Source organism: Cavia porcellus, unplaced genomic scaffold (assembly GCF_034190915.1).
Source record: "Cavia porcellus strain 051 isolate PalLab524CR breed Dunkin Hartley unplaced genomic scaffold, mCavPor4.1 scaffold_19, whole genome shotgun sequence".
NCBI classification, from domain to species: Eukaryota; Metazoa; Chordata; class Mammalia; order Rodentia; family Caviidae; genus Cavia; species Cavia porcellus.
Window position 1 is genome coordinate 45,297,723 of NW_026947502.1, and position 17,427 is coordinate 45,315,149.

The 17,427-nt window shown below is 41.5% G+C and overlaps 1 protein-coding gene across 6 annotated transcripts in view; it reads left to right on the top strand.

The window, feature by feature from the left end:
- Positions 1-17,427, top strand: part of Trappc9 (trafficking protein particle complex subunit 9) — a 703,342-nt gene that overhangs the window by 195,355 nt on the left and 490,560 nt on the right. For all 6 annotated transcript variants that reach the window (XM_063231022.1, XM_063231023.1, XM_063231024.1 and 3 more), the window contains one exon: positions 3,015-3,178. In XM_063231022.1, coding sequence (XP_063087092.1) covers positions 3,015-3,178 — 164 coding nt within the window. The remainder of the gene's footprint in view (positions 1-3,014; positions 3,179-17,427) is intronic.

Here is a 17,427-nt window from a genome sequence, read left to right on the forward strand (position 1 = left end):
GAGACTCAGGAAGGCTTCCCGGAGAACATGGTACTTACATGGAGCCTTGTAGAATTTGTGAAACTTGGTCAGATAGGCAAGCAAGGAAAAATGTGCCAAGACCAGGGACCAGCAAGTCGGCAAACAAATGTAAAAAGAGATGAAGTGGAACTGAATACTATGATGGGAGGGTCAACAGTGTGTCTAGAGATGGCAGATCTGCCCAGATAGAAAGCAGAGGACTCCACAAAGCAGGATAACATGGCGACCCTTCCCGGAAGTCTCCCTGCAGAGGAACAGAGTCCCATGGGCAGGGTCCATATGCAGAGGGCCTTCCAAGCCAGGTGAGGGATTGTGGTGTGGCCTGGTAGGCTGGACACTTCAAGCACTGGCAGTGTCAAGGTCAGGTGGCCTGGCAGCCATGGTCTGTAGATTTGTGTTGGGCTGAGCCAGTGTTCCCACATGTCGCACAGGACAGAATACTAAATAGGAAGCTGTTAAAAATCAGGATGTCACTCTATCTGTGTTGCAAAGGCGGCTCCAAATCGAGGTACTTGCTAATTTTTCAGTATATGTTAATTGAGTACCTGTGACGTGCTAGGTATTTGACTAGGAGTTGGTTGCTAGTGCAGAAATAAAAATATTGTCCTTCGTCGAAAAAGCTTTCTGTCCAGTGCATGGGCAAGGAGGGCAAGACTATGGTGCAATTGAAGCCTGAGGGAACACAGCTTCTCAGGCGTGGCTGAGCTGCTTTTGAAACCTGAGCAGGAGATGAAGAGGGGTAGAAAGAGTGTTAGAGAAGGAGGTTTCTAGGGAGAGGAGGTGTGACACAGTGGAATCCATCAGAGGAGTGAGGAGGTTTCCTTGGCTTAGGCTTCATATCTCCTTTCCTAGGTCTGCCCAGGTGTGTCCCTCGCCTGTTTCCACGTGGGAGTGCCTCTGCAGAGAACTTGGCCCCTCCTTCCAGGATGCTACACCCTGGCCCTTGCTTGACCTTGTCCTAGGGCTGTGTGGAGTTCCTGCTGCTTCTCCTTGTGCCCCTGCTTGCTCAGGACTCAGCTCCTTTGCAATGTCCCAGCTCTCTTGCTCAGCGCTGCTGAGTTGGGGCCAGACCTTATGGTTGCATAAACTGTGCTCTGGGTCCTTAGCATCCTGTTGTCTGAGATGCAGGGTAGTTAGTCTCTGCTATGTTTTATTTTCCTAATATCTTCTCCACACATTCACATTAATTACAGATAGCTTTCCCTTGGAAAGGATAATGTGTTAAAGGATAGAAAGAATCATTTATAGTGACGATGTGAGTCAGGTTCCTTTCCTGACGGAGTGTTCATTTCTTGACTCAGGGACATTTTCCCAAAGTCATCATGCTCTTATTTCCTGAACACTTGTTTAGGACACCAGAGTTCCCCATCACAGTCCCCAGAAGTGGCACCAGAAGTGCATGATCATCTGACCACACCACCTTTGTTTTAAGTGTGGTCTCTTTCCTGGGACAGAGGAAGTGTGAGTCCTTCCTTGTCTGGAACATTTTTTTCTGTCCTCTGGTCCTCTGGTGGGGATGAAATTCTCCTGTGCCATGAGAAACCCATTTGGGCCTGACTATGAGCCTGTGTGCTGTGACCAGGGCAGAACTACTAATAATTAGATTATCTGGTTATCAGAGGCTGCTGGCTGCAGGCAGGGATGGTGTGTGTGGCAGATCTACTCTGGTGATGGCAAATCACCATGGCACACATGCTGTAGGTTCGCCACCACTGGCTTAGCTGACTTTATAGCTCATTTCCAGTGCAGTGGTGGCTCATGTACATTTGACGGTGGTGACTCTTGGTGGAAACTTTCAGAGTCCAAAGAAGCGGGAGTGGGTCTTCGCAGCCCTTGGGTTCAGAGAAGAAATGTTGACTCAGTACCTCCTACCTCATGCCACCTTTTGTGGTCAGACTTCTCCAAACTTGTGTATATGTGGGTCTTTCTTTCTTTCTTTTTTCTTTCTTTCTTTCTCTCATTCATTTGTTCGTTTGTTCATTCGTTCTTTCTTTCTTTCTTTCTTTCTGTCTGTCTGTCTGTCTTTTCTCTCTTCTTTTTCTCTTTCTCTCTTTGTCTCTGTCTCTCTCTGTCTCTCTCTGTGCTTGTAGTGCTAGGGATGGAGCCCAGGGCCTTATACATACTAGCCATGCTCTTTGCCACTGAGTCACATCCTGGTTCCTGTATATATGTTTAATGTGCCCTTATGGTGCATACCTCTCTTCCTTGCCAGCTTTCAACTGCTTTGCTGGAAGAATACTTGTGGTTTGGTAGGAGAAACAACGGTGATATGCAATGTGGATCCTCTGATGTCAGTGGGACTGGGCAGGGCTCACAGAGCCAGGCCCAGGGCATCAGTGCAGGAGTCTCAGGGCTCTAGGTACTGGGCTGCACTTGTCTGCAGAACTGGCTGCTACTGGGCTGTCTCATACAAGGCCTCATCTGAGATGCATGAGGGCAGAGTACCATGGGGTGCAGCTAGACAGCCCTGTGTTGCACCAGTGTTTGCTACTTTTGACTTGTACCTGGGTGTAGAGTCTGTTGTATACACTTTTTATTTCTCTTTGGCTCTGGTTCTCATGTTGTCAGTAGGAATGGTTCCAGTAAGTATTTCTGTTAATCCATAGATTTCCCCCAAGGCAATTCTGAGTATGAGAGCTATGCCCTCACGGTTCATCTGAATTAATTCATTGTTTAACTTTTGTCATCTACAACCTGTTAATTAGGGACTTTTACTTCACACACATGAGAAACCAGGACTGAGGGAGGGTGATGGGTTTATGATACACAGAGGCCAGTCATGGCTGTCCAGTGAACCCCTGTTCCCTCCATGTGGTAGCTCACACATGTTCTGGATAGCTGGACACTGACTCCACAAGGAAAATTCTGGTCCTATTTCTGAAGTGCATCAGGGTGTAGACCCTTTTGTCTGATGGGAATGACCCTAAAGTGCTATTGATTTCTTCTTTCTCCCTTCTTTTTAAAATTTATCATTGTTATTGCTATTATTTTAGATCTGCACATTCATTGCAACCTTCTTCTGGTGATGAAATATCTACTAATGTGTCTGTCCAGCTTTATAATGGAGAAACTCAGCAACTCATCATTACGTTGGAGAATATTGGAATGGAACCGTTGGAGACATTGGAAGTCACCTCAAAAATTCTTCCCACCAAAGGTAAGAATTGTGAGGAACACTCAGATTGTTTATTAGCTGAAGATATACTTTAAATAACTGACTGGTTATTTAAAGTAGGTCTTAGTCTTTGGGAAATTAATGGTTTCATCCTGTTTTTCCCAATTTTTGGGACCAAACATATGCAGTAGGTAGAAAATATCTCCCTAGCACAAAATACCTGCACATAGTACTTGGAATTTAAGTTAATTTGGTTAGAAGGTTTGGTTAATATTGGAACAAGCAAGCTAATATTCAGTCATAAGAAAATGATACCCTGTATGGTGACCTTTTTTTTTGCATTTCCTATAATTTACTTTGCCTTCACAGTGTAGCAACTAGAAAAGATTTTTCCCTTCTCTCAAACCCAAATGGTCATTGTGTGGCTATTATTCATAGAAACTATTTGCTCTTTAGGAAGCACAACTCTCCCATGTCCCTCCCTTTGGAAATCCTTGGCAGGCCTCACTGTCCCTGTGCCCACAGCCCACAGCCCTGTGTGGCCAAGCCTCTGCCCCAGGTGTCAGCTTGTGCTTTGCCCTGTCCTCTTACACTGCTGTGTGAGTCACCGGGAACTAGTTTCCATTTCCTGGGTATCTGTGTTTTGGCTTCTGAAGTCTAAGATAAACCATTTTTTCTCTCTAAAACTTAGCTTGCTGCCTTCTACTGCTACCCTTTTGCCTCCTTAATGTGAGTTAATTTTTCTTTTGGGTTTGGCCTCATTGTTACTCTTCTGGAAAGCCTTCCTAAGGCTGGGCTGTTGGGTCCTTCCTTCCTGCTCACAGTGCTCTAAATTACTCTGGCAGTAGCTGCTACTGCTTTAAAAAAGTAGTGCATGTTTGCCGTAATAATCATTACATTTATCATGGGCAGTTGGTACATGTATATAATATATCTTAATATTTTTATTTGACCACTACCTCTCCTCTCCTTTCTTGTCTTGCTCCTTTCAACTTTTTTTTAAAAAATTTTATTTAAGGAGAAAAAGAAAAAAAAGCAGAGAAAGGGTACAAGTTATACAGATTTACAGAAAAAAATAAACAGTAGGAAATCACCAGTTAGTGGATTACATTTTGTCGCCTTAGAAATAATTGTTCAAGTTACAAAATTAAAGCTTATAAAGTGGACATTCCAACAGTGAGACTGCAAACAGTTCTGTTCAATGATCCAACAAAACTCAGTAATATCATTATCTATCTTATACACTTAAATATACATGCAGTTATATCGTTTAGAGCACTTTCTTTTCCTCTCTTTTGTACAATGACAATTACACATTTTGGGTTTTGTTGCTCCCACAGTTCTTATTACTTTTTTGGAAGAGAGTAGAACCAAATGTGACATAACAGAACAGTCAGTCAAGTCAAAAGGGTGGATGTAATAGATAATGTAAAAGCATAATACTAGGTGATCAAAAGTGGTTACCATAATGCCTCCTATCTCTAATAGAATTGCCTATGTCATTAGTTATAATAAAATTTGAACAAAACAGTAAAGAACAAAACCAGCAAAACCAAAACATTGGAGACATTATAGGTCTTCAAAATAGATAATAGTCAACCAGAATGGGCGTCATAATGAATCCCACTATCTTCACAGCTGTTGCCTAAACTTTCGAACCTGGTACTATCAAGCAAAACAGAATAGAGGAACATCAGTCAAAACAAGATGGTGAGAGCAATACAGGGCTTTAAATCAAGATAATGGAAAGTCAAAGGGGTTACTATAATATATTCTGCTATTTTTAAATTTATTTTTCCCTTAATTAAAAGGATAAAAAAAGTAAATAATAAAATGGAGAGTGAGTTAAAAGAGGGCATAACAGCAAATCAGCGCAGATCAAAACATACCCATTTAAGCAAAATAGTGTTTCACCACAAGATTATCCCGACATAAAAGTAGTTACCATATTGTCTCTTTCCTTGAAATATTTGAGTATAACTTCATATACTGTAGCATCAAATATATCAAAACAATGTAAAACCATTTAAGAGAATGACAGTATTACAGGGTATTTAGAATCAACTAACAGAAAATGAACAATGGTTTCTATATAATCTCCTTGTCTATAAAAGGTTTTGCTTATACTATCATATAGAATAAAATCCAGTAAGATACCACCTGTTTAGACCAATGGAGAAAGAAGAACAAAAGCTTGATGAGACTTCAAAACAAGATGATACTAAATCAGTATTACCTCGTAAGACGTCATTTTCTCCAAAATAGCTATTCCTATCATCCAATCTTCTCTGCCTCATTTCTGTTGAGCTCTTTTTCTGTCATTAGTTGTCAGTTTGTCTTCTTCATTTTGTTTTCGGCTCCATTCATTGTGGCCTCTCTGCCGCTACTTCTGGATTTTTCGTATTTTTCTTTTTTAGAATATCTTGCAGTATTCTCTGTAGAGTTGAATTGGTGGTTGCATATTCCCCTAGTTCCTCTTTATCCTGGAAGCATCTTGTTTTTCCATCAATTTCCAGGGATAGTTGTGCAGGATATATCAATCTTGGCTGGAGATTATTATCTTTCAAAGCTTGAATTATTTCCCCCCACGCTCTTCGTGATTTGATGGTTTGTGCAGAGAAGTCTGCTGTAATTCTGATGGGTGTTCCCTTGTAAGTGATCTGTTTCTTGTCTCTGACGGCTTTTAGTATTTTGTTCTTGTATTGGATTTCTGGAATTTTAATTATTATATGTTGCTCTGTTTGGGTTGTAGGTGGCTGGGGTCCTGTATGCTTCATACAACTGAGTATGTTTACCTTTTGCTAAATTAGGAAAATTCTCCTGGATTATTTCTGTGAATAGCTTTTGTAGTTCATTTGTTTGTGTCCCTACTTCTTCTTTTATGTTCTTAATTCTTAAGTTATAGATGCTCTTATCATCTTCTTGTCTTTGTATTATTGCTGTTTGTTTCTTTGTTATTTTTAAGAAGTTTTTCATTTCATTCTCCCATATTACAAATCTTCCCTCCAGTTCAGATAATCTGTCCTTAGTTTCTTTCAAGCTGTTATGCCAGTTTTCAATAGACTTTTTAGTTTCCTGATAGTCTCTTTGAACCTGCTTCACGTATTCTATGCTTTCTCTATTTTCTCCATTAAACAATTCTCCCCTCTTTTTCTGTTCTGCCATTCCACCATGTGTTTTTTCTTGGTGGTGCTTAGCATTTCTCTAACTATTCTGCTTATGTCTAGCTTCAGGTCATTAATAACTTCATTCCTGAACTTGTCTATGAGGCTCTCGAGATAGTGCTTTATGTCTATTGGTGCTGTGTCTGCTGTTGTCTCTTTCTCAGGATTGGGGGCCGAGGACCCTTTCTTATTGCTGCCTCTTCCCATATTCTTTGTTCCTTATATATGCAAGCGTATATAGGAGGCCCAGATTCCTTCCCTGTCAGCCACAGTCTGATTGAATTGCGCCGGCTAGGTGTTGTCACCCACTGCAGCGCACCAGGAAGTTGCAGACCAGGCAGCCTCTGTGGGGCCTCCCCCTCCAGGTCAGTCTACCTTCAGGAGCTGAGACCTGGGTTGTGCTAGCCTACTGGGTCTCAGCCAGCAGCGTCACGTGGGCTAGGCACTGCTCACCAATCCCGCTTGAGAGGGGGATATGTGACTGAAGTCACTGCAGCGCCCTGTTACTGCAAGTCTGCCCGGTCCCAGAATGTCCTCTGTTGGAGTCTCCTAGACCGTGGAAGAGTCCCAGTTTTCCCTCACTTATCGGAGGTGGATGCACGGCTCCCCGCCCGTCCCGCTCTCAATTCCGTTCACCGATTCCAGTTCTCAGAGCTTCCGCGAGTCTCTCTCCCTGCTGAGCTGATGCAGACGCAGCAGCGGCAGCAGTGGGAAACCCAAATCGTGGCTTCCAGTGGCGCAGGCTACAGATTCCACTCTGAGGCTTTATCTGTTCCTGTTATAGCACCAGGATTGCATTCCCAGTTGGTTTCTCTCAGCCCAGTTCGTTCTTGGGTCACCAGGGAATATCTCCTCTTTCTTATTATTCCTTACTCAGCACCATTCCTGAATTCTAAGCTGGGTGTTTCAGAGAGCCTCCGTAGCTGCTGCTATCTGTCCGCCATGTTCTCCCGTAAGTCCCCGCTCCTTTCAACTCTTGGTCCTCTTCCCATTTGCAAAAGCTCTGTTCTCATTTTTTTCTTCAGTTCTCTTTTTTCCATCCCCTTTCCTTTCCTTCCATCTCCCTTCCTCCATCTCTTATCCCCCCTCCATTTGAAAATGATCTTCCTACCTGTTTATCTTCTATTTTCTCCTGTCTCTCTCTACACACACACACACACACACACACACACACACACACACACACTTGAGGTTCTCATGTAAGAGAAACCATGTGAAATGTAAGCTTTTAATTTGATTTATTTCATTTACTGTTACAGCCTCAAAGTATATCCATTTACTTACAGATACCTCATGTTTGTCTTTCTTTATGGCAGATTCCGTTGGGACTACATTTTTACTGGGCTGTTTCTGTGGCAGGCTGGCTACGTCTCTCAAAGTCTACAACTAGGTTTTTTCTCTTATTTCCAGGGCCAGGCACATGGCAGATACTTGGTACTGAGGACTGCTGATGGAAAGCCATTTTCAGCTGTAGAGAATGAGGCTAATAAGAGCATCCCTGTCTTGTGTGTCATTTGTCAGGATGAAGTAAAGAAATATGGCGAGCCACTTCCAGCTTCTGATGGGTTGGGTGGCCCCTGTGCTCACTGTCCTTCCCATGTCATTCTCCCTGGGATGCTGTCCAGTGGGAGGCACTGCCCACCTTTGCAGCTACCCTGGCCTTTGTTTCCTTAGGCCTTTGCATCAGGCCTCCCTCCTACCCTGTCTTTTTATTAGGAAAGTATGCAAACAAATAGGAGATTTAAAGGGATTTTATGGTAAACCTTGTACCCTTACCATCTAGGCCCTTGCAGATAGCATTTTGCTATTTTTGCTTCATCACCAGTGTATGCAGCTTCCTAGTCACCTAATAATCTTATGTTTTAATGCTAAAGTAAGTTGCTGATTTTAGTGTGTTTTACCTCTAAATACATCAGCATGCATCTCACTAATTAGAATTCAATTTATTTTTGTAAAATCTCTATGCAGTTAAGTGTACACATTTTTAGTGAACCATTTAATGAGTTTTGCCAAACATGTATCCTTCTCCTTACTGTGATATATGGTATAGTTTTTCACTCCATGAGAAAGCTCCCTTGTGTTCCTTCCCAGAAGATCCCTGTCTCGCCCAAGAGGCTACCATCCTCTTCCATTTACCTGGCTGTCTCCAGTATGTATTTACTAACAGTGATGCAGAAAGTTGGGAATGCTTGTGGCAACTGGGCAGAATCCCAGTGAAATGTTTTGGTGGTGCCTATCCTGACACTGTCTGCACACTTACCTTCTCTTCCCAGCCCTCAGATTGAGTTTCTCATCATGCTTTGCCCATGTGTGATCTGTTGTTTTTGGTGTTATGTTTCTGCACCTACCTCTAGTTGTTCTTGGGAAGGATGAATATTACTGCCCTCACCTTATAGATAAAGAAGAGGTCAGCAAATCTCAGGCTATGTAGTAGGTTCACAAAGAACCAGAGGGAGAACCAAGGTCTTCTGATTCTCAGCTGTGGTTTCCTAACTTTAAATCATGAAAGAAGAAGATTGACACACATGAATATATAGACTGGAATAGTAACACAGATTACAAAGCACCACAATTACAAGTGGAAACTCATACCTATCATTCTTTTTTTAATTATTGTCCCAAACTGCAGTACCTTTACATGAGAATTAAATTGATGAAAACAAACCAGCTGCTTCAAAATTATACAAAGGAAATAATTTTTTTTTTTTTGGTACCAGGGATTGAACTCATGACCTTGCACTTCCCAGACAGGTGCTTGAGCCACTGAGCTATATCCCTGGCGAGGGGAATAATTCTTGTCACTGTGTTCTGCAGTCCTGAAAACCTGTCAGCATTAGCAGATTACCTGCTCAGTGTGAAGGGATGACAAAGGGAACATAAGCAGGAGTTATATGTTGGGGTGTGGGTGACAGAGGAGTGGACACAATGTAGCATGCAGTTGTAGATATTAAGTAACATTTATTTCCCTTTTAGTAGTATCCATACTTGAAACCTGTTGAGTTTAGCTTCTCTAAAAGTCTCTTAAATGGATACTCTTTGAGACTTTGCCATATGGAATTAAATGCTCTTTTCTCTGGATTCCTAGGTGTGTGTGTGTGTGTGTGTGTGTGTGTGTGTGTGTGTGTGTGTGTGTGACAATTAGCATTACTTTGTATCTTAGGAGTAAAAATCGCTTTTCTTTTGTCTGTACTCTGTGTGCCAGGCGAGTGACTTCACCTGTTTTTATCTAGAAATGTGTTTAACCACTTCTAGTAGTGTTCGGGGGTAGGGTGGGTCTGTGTGTTGCTGCCATGGCCTCAGTGCCTGAGAGCTGAGCATAGTGGGTGTGAGCACCAGTACCTACCAAACAGCGCTACCTGAGGGTGACGCATACTATTTTGGTACAGGAGGCCTCTGCTGAGCAGCGGAGTACTCCATGCACACTTGCTCTCAGTACACACTCGGTGTCTGCAGACAGTGCTTGGGGTCTGTTGTGGGCGGGAGCCTGCCTGTCGACTCTTTATCTTTTCCTTTGAGCATCCCTCAGTCAGGGACACCCAGTCTGTACATGTCCTCACTCTCCTCTGAGTAAACCCTTTTTCCTCAGACATTACCCTTAAGGTAAAGAAAAGTGTCCTTGCTTTCCTGATCTACTTTATTTTGTATTATTACAGCCCCCTTTAAAATCCTTTTGGTAAGGATCCATGATGTTAAGGGTAAAATGGTCTTTGTGGGCCTCTTAGCAGCCTTGCTTTCATTTAGGCTTTTATGTGGCAAGAATGTCCCTGACCACAAGTTCCTGCCATGGAATTGTGTGTTTATAATCTACCGTATTTCAAAGTGAGAATTATCTATCCACATAGTCTGTCTGATTGCAAATTACTTGTAAGCAAGTCTTTACTCATAGATCTTAAAAGTTGTAAACTGCCACTTTGTTTAGTTGTAGATTTCATTGTAATAAAGCCAAAATTAAGAACTCATCAACTTTTCTGCAGATATTTTAAGATACGTGCATATGCATATGTGTATGTAAATGTACACATACCTACATGCATACATTTGTACGTACATACACATATACTCCATACATTTTTCACTTTCTAATTTAATTTCTCACAAAAAGTGATCAAATTATGTTGGTGTAGTTAATAATTCATAAGTGTTTTGATGGAGGTGGGATAGATTTTTTTACTGCTTACTTTTCTCATGAATATTATAGTGATTATTTCTGTGATTAGGAGGAACTACCAATGGCTTCTTACATGTTGTAAGTTCATTGCATTAATACTTTTTGTACTGTTATCCATGTGAAATAACCTGTTTCACTTGACAACACTAATCTAAACTGTAGCACTAAGATGATGACCCTTATTATTTCAAACACTGAATTTTACAGGGGGAACAATTAATTAATAGCATATGTTACATTACTGATATGTGTTTCTTTTGTTATTCCTGCGTACATATCCTTGTACATACATACCTTTAAAACATTGCATTCACAGTGCAGTAGTGAAGGGAAAGAGAAACAGAAGGCCTGCTTTGCAGGTGTGAAATGGCATTGTATCTGACAACTAAGCTGTTCAGCCTCCATACTGCTGCAGCAGCAGAAGAGACTTTTTGCACTGTAGATTTCTTCTGTGCTGTTTCTTAGATATAAATACTTTAGTTATTTGGCATCAGAGAGGGATAAGCTGTTCCCTGTGAGTGGATTTGTCTGTTATTTGAATGTGTCACTCTTAAGTCTCAGAATTTAACACAAAAATAGGCAGTGTGGCTAGATATCTTTTGAAGCATACCATATGCTTGGAAAGAGCAGGACTGTGCAAATAGGTCTTGGGGTGTTATTTAGTTGCCTTTTTATTGTGGGGGGCATGAATCAAGGTGGCAGTTTTTCAGTGTCTTGAGCTCCGCCGTTTGCATATGAGAGTAATTGACTGAGCCTGTTAACCTTTTTGGTTGTATCTGTGGCCTCTTATACCTTTTCTGGCTGTTGCTAGTGATGGTTATTGCTGTTGGTGGAGTTGCCTCCTAATTCTCAGGGCATGAAATGGTCTTGAGCAAGTTAGCTAACTGCTAATGACCTAATATGTACACCTGGATACTCACCAGGATCTGCTCCTCTTCTGTAGTGATTCTACACCGAGTGTCTGTGTCTCTGCAGTACCCAGTACCATGCTTGGCTCATGGGAGCTGAGGAGTGGCTATTTGTCATTGTCCTAGTACGTGTGAAAATGACCTGGTAGTTTTGTTTCTCCAGTCCACCAAGCCCTGGAAAACCAGAACCTTGAGATTGTAAATTTGTGCCCCACTTGAAGAAGGCAGGCCTCTAAATCTAAATATCCTGGCTTCTTTTTTTCCCCCTAAGTAGTTTCAGAAACCATTTTAGTTTTTTTTCTCCTTGTTCTCAAACTTACTAGAATGGTGAAATTTAACAATTTTTCAGATGGATGAGGATGCATTGATTAAAACTGTAGCAAACCCAAACTAGAAACCATACAAGTATATCATCCTAGCTCATCATCTAAGAGGAAGCCAAGGAATGCAAGAGAATTGCTCCTTTGTTATTTTAATCACAGGGAATCCATAGCCATGCGATGCACAGGGGTCCAGTGCTGAACTGGCTACAGTACCCTGTGTATGTCATTCTCCATTAGGCTTGTAACTTTTCACCCTGATCTGCTTGTGAATTATGCTCTTTTTCTATAATTATTGCTCCCAATACCATGACAACTCAAAGCTGAGTTTTAAAAGTAAATGTTGTAGAAAATGGTTTTTACTTAGCATTGCACAGAGTAGAGTGTCCAGGGAAAAAGGACTCAGTAAATTTGGTCCTCATGGCAGTTCTGACACCAGGTCCCATGTGTAGGTTTGGGCATGAAAACAGATGGAGATGGAGTCATGAGCCTCTGATGCTTCTGACAGGACTGGGGAGAGATGGACTAGGAGAAAGTCCCTCAGCCTGCTGTGCCAGGCCATCCTCAGGTTCAGATTTAGTTATTACAGCCAACATTATGGTCTTTAGAGTCAGATTAGCATGGGTTTGAATCCTGGCTCTGCCACTTACCCAAAGATTTAGACCAATATACTTTGCTCCTGTTCTGTGTCAGTCTCTCTTCATGGTGGAGCTGGGCCTCTACCACTCCTCTGGTTGCTTTAATATGTGTGGAGCAGTTAGGGTAGTCCCCGGCTTGCTAAGGTTCAGTAAACAGTAGCTCTTCCTGTGACCTACATTTTTATCGTCAATGCTGCCACCATTATTACCTTTTAAAATGCTATTTTGTTTGTCATCTTCCGTAAATATTTTAAAATCATTTCCCCTTACTCATTTTCGTAGCTCAGCATTCAAAGAAATTCATCACGTTACTCAGCTGACCTGTCTTCTTTCCTTTTGTTTATTGCACAAATAATTATCTAGCCCTCTGATGTTTCAGATGCAGGACTTACTTCAGGAAGTGGGACCAGAGCAGTCCAGAGTGGGCTTAGAGTGTGGTGAGGAAGCTAGGCTGTGAATGGGTTCTGTGTGTTTTTCTGAAAGACAGGCAGGTCTCAGGCCATGGTGGGGGGTTACTCTTTTAATTTTCCTTTGCCACTGCTGACCTTCCTGCTTGTCCACCTGTCTGTACTTTGTCCATCACTGGCTCAGCTTCTGGCCTTCCTCTTTGGCAGGCCTCTATTGGGCATGTCTGACATGCTGCATGCTGGCTATTGTGCTGGGGACTGGGCCCCCGAGATGTGTTAGATCCTATCTTCCACCTTTTGAGTGCACAGTGTGCTTCTGTAGCCTGTGGATACATTTTCGCCTGTTCAGAACATTGCTAGTCCCCATACAGCCTCTGTGTGTTTCCATTCTAGCCCTGGTTCATAGCCCAGTCCACATGCTGCCTCTTTGAAGGCTTTTCCAGCCCCTTGCAGTGGAGTTAATTATGCCACCTCTGCCGCTTGGCCAGCTTATGCTGTTACAATTGCTCTCACCTCACTTGGCATTGTATTCTTCAACAATCAGACATTTATATTAGATTTATATGCAGTCCCTATGCCAGCACATGAATAATGTATGCGTGGTGTCCTAAGGCACTCACAGCGTGGTATGGGAGGGAGTCACATGCATTCACTGAACTGCACAGAGCTCTGGTTGCATATCCTGTGTTATTTCTGCTCCATATGACTGGCCACAGTGAATGGACTTGGAGGTGTGCCTCCCAGGAGGATGTCAGAATTCCTGAATGACTAAAATCCATTCAACCTGATGCTCACAGGCTTGCAGCATTGTGGAAGCTTTCTTGTACACTTCAGCATTTTATAGCTTTGTGATTACACTGGAGAAATTTACAAAACAAGCTTATCTTAAGACAAAGTGATTTACTTGCCTTTTAATCAGTGCTGGGAGACTTAGTGTATTCAACCCATTGGGAGTATGAATGGAAAAGAAATGAACAAGATGGGAGGCAGAAGAAATTTGGAGTTCTAGCCCTGTGTTTTGAGAACTTTTGAACGTTAAATTTCCAGTTAATTGTTTGAGATCCTTTGGTGTGTCATGGGTAGGCAAAAAATTAAACTGAAGAATAATTATACTCTTATACTCTTATAATTGAAATACAGTGTTATATCTCAGGGTTGTCTTTAGAATTCAACCAATGGGCATATAAAAGAAGAGGTCAGGCCACAGATGGTTGAATCTCGCCCCCCACTGCATCTGCATGTCTGAGCAACATGTCTGAAGAGAGTCACTGTCTACCCAGAGACAGTTTGTGTACAAAGCTCAGCGATGCCCTATTTGTGGAAGTGCCACTGGGTCACGCTGTCTGGTAAGGCTATAGCAATAGCAATACCTAGCACTCACCAAGTGTCTGCTTCCTCCCCCTGGTCTTCCTCTTGGGTTGTGCTGGCAGATGCCTGTGCAGGACAGCCCAGTTGACATCGCAGTTGATGGTATTTCTCTAATTTCGTTCTTCATTGCAGATTATTGCCTCCTGATTATGTCATCCTCAGGGATCGTGCAGCTAGGTCCAGGGCATGGAGGAACTCTGGGAGAACTCCCAGAGTTCATTTCAGCAGAGCCAACCTTTAGTAGAGACCCTTTTAGGAAATGAAATGCCATCAAAGTGGGCAAGAATGGTGCTATTACTATAGCTTTTGAATATAGTTGCCCTTCCCCCCAGTAAGGAATTTGTGATGGGCCATACTGATAGATGAGGGATTTTGTTCTTTCATTACTGATCTGGGAATCTATTAGGACAGCAAATCTTAGTTTAGTGCTAGACAATGAGTTAAAAATTATTGAACCTGTTCTATGTGCAACATCAGTATAAATTCTTAAAAATTTCAGATCGAGAATAATATTCTCTCTCATCTGGGTCTAGGTTTTGGAGGACTTCTGCAATGTCTATTTCTTATAATAATCAGAGACTCCACCAGGCTTTCTCCATTTGTCCCTGGAACCTAGCATAGTGCTTGTCATGTGAATCTTTAGTGGTTTGATGTATGTTTGTTGAAAGAATCGAAATGGGCAGTAGAATGTGAAAGGCAAATCCTACTGTAGTGCTGGATAGTTTCTGGAAGGTTTCCCGAAAACTACCCACATTGCTTCTGTGTGCCAGATTGCTAGTCTGAGACCTGATACTGTCTCATTTTATCTTCATAACAACTCTAATGATATCTCCATCTATCATCAGGGCCTCTTGCAGTGACAGAGGGCACATTACTCTGTCAGAGAGCTTAGTGCTTGGGATTTACTCAGATTCAGGCTCATCGCACCCCAAAGCTCCCATACGTGCTTGCTTGCTGTCTTCTATTTTCAAGGTGCTATATATCACGTCATGGGATTTCCTTGTAAATGCCCTCATACTCAAGTTCTAATGCTGCTTGAATTAATGGTGTCAGTCACACAAGGGAAGAGAGGTACCTGCATAATGGACAGAGCATGGTCTTCGCCCTCAGGGCTCTGACTCTTACCATGTAGCTGTTTGTCTTGGGAAAGTTGTTTAGACTTGCCCTTGTGTGGAGACAGAACAGCTCTCATGCAAGTCAGGAGCTGGCACCTTGTACTCCCTGTTAGGAGCTGGGCTTATACTCCTTTCGCTGTACTCTGTAGTGTACTCTACAAGGCCAAGTCAGTGCAGGTGATGGAAAGCAGAGAGAGAGCTTATTTGAGTACAATAGTTTGGACTACCTTTTCTTTCCTTTGGAAAACTCTTTTTAGGCATCTAACCACCCACCACTCACACAGTGGCATTGTTTGCGCAGAGCAAATTAGTCCCCTCAGGGAAGTTTGTCCAGCTTGTGAATTGAGTCTGGTGACTCTGATTCCTATGCCTGAGTGTGTTGTTTCCTTGCCGTTAATTCATAGTATTGCCTGGCCCTGATGGAAGGTACTGTGAAAATCCTCTGCATCAGCTCTGAACTCCCTTTACTCTCTGGGGAGGACCTAAATCCTCAGTGCTGTTGGTCTCCTGTATGGAGAGTGCAGTAGGGTAGGTCAGGGAAGAGGTTAGACTTAAGAGTGAACTGATAGTATGACTTTATATAAGTGTGTGCTTGTGTATAAGTTGATTGATAAAAGTATAATGTGAACCAGGAGTAGAGGCCCTGGCTATAATCCTGACACTGCAGGAGTCTGAGGCAGGAGGCTAGTGTACTGGAGTCCAGTCTGGGTAACTTAGTAGAAGACCCCATCTAAAAATTTAAAAAAGGCTGAGGATTAGCTTAGTGTGGAGGCCCTGGATTCAATCCTCAGGACCACCAAAAACAAAACAAAATGAAACAAAACAGTCTATCTCTATCTCTATCTATCTACCTATCTATCTATCTATCTATCTATCTATCTATCTATCTATCTATCTGTATATGTGCTCATTGGGAGATTCATAAAATACAAAAAAATTTAAAAATACCCATAATGCCACTACTCAAAGATAAAATCATATAATATAGATATGATTTCTGTTCTTTATTATTTATTGGTACAATTGAAGTATACATAATTATCACGGTGTATATCTGACATGATATATCTTGATTTCTTTTTTCCCATTCCCTTAACCTTCCTTCAACTGTTTTTCCCTCCATATTTACAAGGCTTTGTTTTCCTCTTTTCTTTTCTCTTCCTTTCTTTCCCCTTCTCTGCCTCTAGTTCCCCTTTCCTTTTGAACAGTTTCTTATTTCACAATATCTACTATACATTTTGGTCCTTATTTATACTTTCAGTTTTTTACACCAGAAAGACAGTGTGATATTTGCAAACATGTGTCTGATTTACTTAACTTAAGAAGTATGATCTCAAGGTCCATCCATTTAACTTAAATGACTCATATTTATCCTTCTTTATGGCTGAGTAGTACTCCATTCTATTAAAAAAACAAATCTTTTTTATCAGTTCATCAGTTGATGGGCATTTGGGATGTTTCAAGATTTAGCTTATTACAAACTTTTCTGCTGTCAACATGGGTATGCATATATTGCTGTGGTATGATGCTTTTAATTCTTTCAGGAAGATACCAAGAAGTGGAATAACCAGGTTGAATGGGACCACCAAACCTAGTTTTTTGAGGAATATCCACACTGATTTCTACAGTGCTTATAACAGTCTGCATTCCTGCCAACAGTGGAGTAGAGTTCCTTTTTCCCCACAACCCCTCCAGTATTTTTTTTTTTTTTGGTTGATTTCTTGATGATAACTTATTTCTGGAGTGACGTAGAATCTGTGTTGTTATTTTTTAAATTTATTTTTAAGAGAATAAAATCAAGAAAAATAAAACAGAATAAAGCCAATCAAAACAACAGCGAAAGTGATACAGGACTTCAAAACATGATAATAACAAATTAACAATGGCTGTCATAGTGCCTCTATAGTTATCTTCAAAATAGCTGTCCATACCATCAGACATTAAAATTGAACAAAACAGAAGAAAACCAATCAAAACAGTGAAAGTGATATAGGATTTCAAAATAACATAAAAGGAAATCAGCAATAGCTAAAGGGGAGGAAATGTCTGAGTGTTGTTTTAATTTGCATCTGTCAAATGAATAGTGATGTTGAGCATGTTTTCACATTTTTGTTTTTTGTATTTCTTCATCTGAGAAGTGTATATTCATCTCAGATGCCCATTTTTGGATTAGGTCTTTAAATTTGGGGGATATGATTGTTTT